General features: G+C 48.2%; 3 protein-coding genes across 3 annotated transcripts; 2 read left to right on the forward strand and 1 right to left on the reverse strand.

Annotated features, from left to right (window-relative positions):
- Positions 1-70: 70 nt before the first annotated feature.
- SARC_00878 (hypothetical protein) lies at positions 71-1,266 on the reverse strand (the record flags this gene model as incomplete). Its single annotated transcript, XM_014305412.1, has 2 exons — positions 151-1,266; positions 71-91 (listed from the first exon to the last, which is right to left on the reverse strand). The coding sequence occupies exons 1-2, from the start codon at positions 817-819 to the stop codon at positions 71-73; spliced, it is 690 nt and encodes a 229-aa protein (XP_014160887.1). The 5' UTR covers positions 820-1,266.
- SARC_00879 (hypothetical protein) lies at positions 833-1,285 on the forward strand (the record flags this gene model as incomplete). The annotated part of the gene is made up of 1 exon (XM_014305413.1): positions 833-1,285. A coding segment is annotated over exon 1 (395 nt), but the record flags the coding sequence as incomplete, so codon positions are not given.
- Positions 1,286-2,449: 1,164 nt separating this feature from the next.
- SARC_00880 (hypothetical protein) lies at positions 2,450-5,268 on the forward strand (the record flags this gene model as incomplete). Its single annotated transcript, XM_014305414.1, has 1 exon — positions 2,450-5,268. Exon 1 carries the CDS (start codon positions 2,596-2,598, stop codon positions 5,266-5,268), a length of 2,673 nt encoding a protein of 890 aa, XP_014160889.1. The 5' UTR covers positions 2,450-2,595.
- Between the last annotated feature and the right edge of the window lie 67 nt (positions 5,269-5,335).

A 5,335-nucleotide genomic window follows, 5' to 3' on the forward strand; every position in this document is an offset into this window, starting at 1 on the left:
CCCGAAAACAATCATTCGAACATCTCTACAATGCTAATCTCTGTGTTGCAAACATTGTGGTTGGCTTATGCTATATTCCAAGTACAACATACTACGAGACAAAAAAAAGTATATTTCGTCTGGACAGATTGCCAGAGAACCTACACCTACCTGCATCAGGAGTATCATACTCAGATACACCAATCCAGTAATATTGCTGCACTGGAGATCATTCAGTACCAAAGCCTCGACCACCCGGCTAACCACCTTCACATCCAGCTTACGCAGCTCCTGATGTGTCAGGACAATCGTATTGATATCCCGTTTAATTGCTTCTGCATGGCTACTGGTGCGTCTGAGCAGGGTATTGTACAGGTCTCGCATGCTGCCCTCATTCACCGTCTCCACTAACACAGGCCACATCATACTGCGCACACTCGCGGGTATGCCATGTACCACCAACTCACTAGCTCTATTCCTCCGCTTTCTCTGGCCTAGGGTATCCCATGTGTTGCGGAGTTCAATCCATGCGCTCTCCAGCGCTTCAGCTTGCATAGGAACCATATTGCCGTTCAGAGGTTCGGCAGAGTCTATACTACCGAAGATACGCCTGGCGATAGGACTGGCAGCTAACATAAACTGCGAACTCAGTGAACGGGCGGCCGGTAGGTGCCCATCCTGTGATGTTTCTGAGCCTATTCGTGCGAACTTTTCACCGTCTACTCCTGGGCTGTCCGTTTGCTTGCCTATGTCTGCATTAAAGGTCTCCATCTTGAGTAGGAGTTCCTTGATGGAGGGCGTTTGTCGGAGGACATTGTTAGCGGCTTGTGGGGTCGACATGATATTTTAATGTCTTGTGATGTATAGGTTAGTATGGTATAGTCAAATGTTCAACACTCCGCAGTACGTATATGTTGGTTAAGGCCGCTGTAGAGGCATGCGGGAGGTGGACTCTGGCCACTCATTTAGTACTCCTCAGCTATATGTTTGTGTTCAGCTGTGATATGATAACACCTCAGAATGAATTTGATATACGCAGTCCCCTGAGAGCGCGATTGTTTAGTCGGACACTTAACTATGTCTCGTTCAACCCGCCCCAACTCTCGCACCGCTCGCAATGCCAATTGTCCGATACGAAATACGAAACTCAGTTAAAAGGGTCTACTGCAGATATAGGATATAGATGTATTTGTATTTGTACTCGTATTTGTGTCTGTTGGATCGATCCTCGTATGCGAGTGTACGTATGTTCTTGCAATTGCCCATTAATATTCAATAGTGGTCCAGATAACACTCTCTATACCCGTCTTATTCCCTTATTTAAAACGTACTATCATATTAAATATTGAACAAGTATTAAGTGATGGCACCGATTGATAATTATTTTTTTAGAAGCTCCACTCTCTCTCTCACTCTACTCAGAGAGTGGGAGAGGTGTGTACTGTCCAATGCCTGTGCCTAACGTAAATTCGGTAGCAAATGCCAAAAAAAAGGATTGAATTCGATACGTTTTAAAAACGTAAAAACGATAAACTGCTTACATACTGAGTGACAGTAGAGAGTATGTAATCATTATCAGTCAAGATGCGAGTCTTGAGAATTTATACTTCCAGTTGAAATCCTGATCAGGTACATACTCTATTATTATTTTAAAATACAAAACGGCATTTTTAAAGAGCCGTTTGAACGTTTTAACGAGAAACGAGCTGAGGCCTGAGGGTATAAGCGTTTCACATGTACTTTTGTGAGTTTCCTGTTATGAGTCTTGCGTTGTGACTCTTTTCTTCCCCAGTTTTGAAGTTTCCAACTTCCACCACAAGAAGCGTCAACTTTCAAGTTTCATTCCCAGATCACCTTTTGTATTCCAATCCAAATCGGCTTGTTGTACTCTGATACTCACGGCACCACTCCACTCACCAACCACCAACAGCCAGAGCCCAGAGATATATTAAAAAGTATTGCGAATCATTTCCCAAATTGTGTTGCATTTACATGCCAAATTTCCGACCTTTTTTTTTTAAGAAAGCTACAGTATGTGCATACATAGGCAAAAAAAAAATACGAACTTATATTCCTAATTTTTACTTTCTTAGAGCGCCTCCAAACTGTTTTAGGAGGCTGCGTAGCAATTTTGGCCAGAATACTGAATTGAAGTGCTTGTGCTATAAATAGATGGATTGTCTCACACATTTGTTAACGAGTAACGACCGTACGACACACGCTTTTTCTTTCAGGACCCTCACACACAGTGTGAGACTGGAGCGAGAGAGTCTGTGCCTGAGAGAGAGACACTCCGTCGAGAGCGGCGAGAGAGAGAGAGAAGACCGTGTGCGAGAGCATTGTCTGCGTGTCGCAACCGGCAACTTCCAACCGAAACGCCAGGCAAATCCACAAAGCATACAACACCGGCTGCTACTTACCCCCGTAGAAAATAAACAACCTCGTATGCACCGTTCAATTTTATATAGCACACTAATATAGCACACACCTACATACGCGTACAAACACACCAACAGTATTTATATACAGGACTTACTAGAAAGGCTATGGTTGTGGCGTGCGTTATCCTTGAATCTGACTGATATCGCGTGCTCGTCATCTTCACAACGTGCCACCATGGCGAACACCATGTTGTCTGATAGTACTACGCACGCAGGAAAGGCTTCTGAAGTGATTGCAATCCTTTCTTCTGGCGAGTCTTCAGAACTTCAGAACCAGAAAATCCTATCCGAAAGCGTTAGTTCACCCAAGAAGCAGCCAGGTAAATCTACAGACACTTCAACAGACAGCTCGGTATCACCCCCACCCCTCGCTAGACTGATTAGACCGAAAATACAACCTGCCACACACGAACACAAACAGTCGCAGACACTGACACATGGTACACTGACACATGGTCATAGCAAAGACAGTGTCGCACCTATGGATGTGGATGGAGTGGACAAAAGTGTGGTTGATGAAGTGCAAGGAACGGCCGATGGTACTGTAACACCGTCGACAATGGACGCGGTTAGTAGCGCGAGAACGAACAAAGACTCGTCGATAGAAGCAGGGACAACGGGTGTTTCAATAGGAATCCCGTTACATGCACAATCCCAATCACAATCACAACCACAACCACAGGCACATGTAGGCACGGTAGATGAGAGACAAAGCGGTACGAATGCGGGATCTGTAGCTGAACAGCAGAACGCAACGGGGTCTATAGAGCAGATGAATGGGCAGACAGTACAACAGGGGCAAACGCAGGCAGACCAGAATGCACAGAAGCCTGCACCTGCACACACACAGAGGAACATGTTGACCCTAGTGCAGTCTCGAGCTGAAAATAGGCTGCAGACAAAGGACGCCTCACAGACACCGACAGATGGACGGGCGAATGCACACACCATGGCATGCTCAGAGGATGCAGACACCTTGCAACATCGAGACGGTGCACAATTACAAACACACACAACGCATGCACCCGCGACGCAGAAGTCCACATCACCCCATCCCAATGTTATAGGTATGCCCGGGGCACATATTCGTCCGAGGGTATTTTCGGCTGATGGGATGGTTAGACCGAAGGTGATCTCAGCCACACACTCCCACATGAACACACAAACACACCCGAAACCTAAGGTTATAGGGATAGGGGTAGGGCAGGTTACCAAGGCAACGCAACAGCAGATACGGGGACTTACACCGCCATACACACAGGCACACATGCGCACACTGCCGATTAATGGTAGCCTCACATCCAACACCCCCCCACCACTTACACAAACAGTACCATCAACATCAACCGCACACACACAACAGGGTGCACAAGTAAACGCACCGACACAAGCGCAGCCACAAATACCCCCGCACACACCCACACCACAGCCACCCACAGACGCAATAGTAATCATGGCAACCGCAGCAACAACACCAGCACCGTCACAGGCAACCGCAGCAACAACACCAGCACCGTCACAGGCACCTTCAGCTACACCGTCCATCTCGAATTCCAACTCAACTATGATAACAGCGGCGAATAATACCGCTCATGGCTCGAAAGGAGCGAACGGCGAAGTGCCTCATAAACCAGGTTTTTCTGTGCTGGTGATAGAGTGCGGCAAGCGGTACGACGTGCAGTGCGGCGACACCGTACGGGTAGCCGAGGTAATAGAAGTTCGGTACCAAAAGGAACGGCTGACAGATGTGTACCTACACTACGACGGACTTAATAGACGGCTGGATGAATGGGTACCTGTTGACAGACTCAGTGCCTTGCCCCAGTCTCCGGTTATGGGACAAGGGAGACAATTGCAGGCTAGGAAGCTGAGCGGGGGGGTGGGGGGGTCGGCAAATGGAGCTACGGCCAAGCTGGCGGGGACCGGGGGTCTGCGGCATGGGACAAATAAAGAGGAGCGCACGCTCACGCGCAACATGAAACGCAAGCACGACGAGAAAAACCACGTGCAGAAGACATACGACGAGATGGACCCGACCACCGCGGCGCTGGAAAAGGAACATGAGACCATGACCAAGGTCAAGTACATCAACATCATCCAGCTGGGCAAGCACGAGATCGACACGTGGTATTTCGCGCCATACCCAGACGACTACGGTAAGGCTAACAAGCTGTATGTGTGTGAGTACTGTCTCAAGTATGTCAAGTATAGCAGGACCATGTCTCTGCACCGGGAGCGGTGTTCACACCGGCAGCCGCCCGGCCTGGAGATCTACCGGGCCGGGGCTATCTCCGTGTATGAGGTGGACGGGTCTGAGTCACGCCTGTTTTGCCAGAATCTGTGTCTATTGGCCAAGCTATTTTTAGATCACAAGACGCTGTTCTTCGATGTGTCGCCGTTCCTGTTCTATGTGATGTGTGAGGTGGATGACCACGGTGCACGCGTGGTGGGGTACTTCTCTAAGGAGAAAGAGTCTGTGGACAACTACAACGTGGCCTGCATCCTCACCTTACCGCCATACCAGCGCAAGGGGTATGGGAAGTTCCTGATCGCCTTCAGCTACGAACTGACCAAGATGGAGGGCAAGCATGGCTCACCGGAGAAGCCGCTGAGTGACCTGGGGGCGTTGTCATATAGGAGCTACTGGGCCGGTGTGCTACTACGCACACTCAGAGATACGGTGGGTACGGTGACGGTGAAACAGCTGTGTGATCGGACGGCGTTCTGTGAGGAGGATGTGGTGTCGTCCCTGCAATCCCTGGGCCTGATTAAGGTAGAGGGTGATATACTATGTGTGCTATACTACAATCCGCATCGTTTGCGAGCCGTGATGATGATGCATATATAACCATATGTATATATATATAAATATATATATATATATTAATATATATATACAGATATATATATATACA

This window comes from Sphaeroforma arctica (assembly GCF_001186125.1).
Source record: "Sphaeroforma arctica JP610 unplaced genomic scaffold supercont1.31, whole genome shotgun sequence".
In the NCBI taxonomy this organism is placed as follows: Eukaryota; class Ichthyosporea; order Ichthyophonida; genus Sphaeroforma; species Sphaeroforma arctica.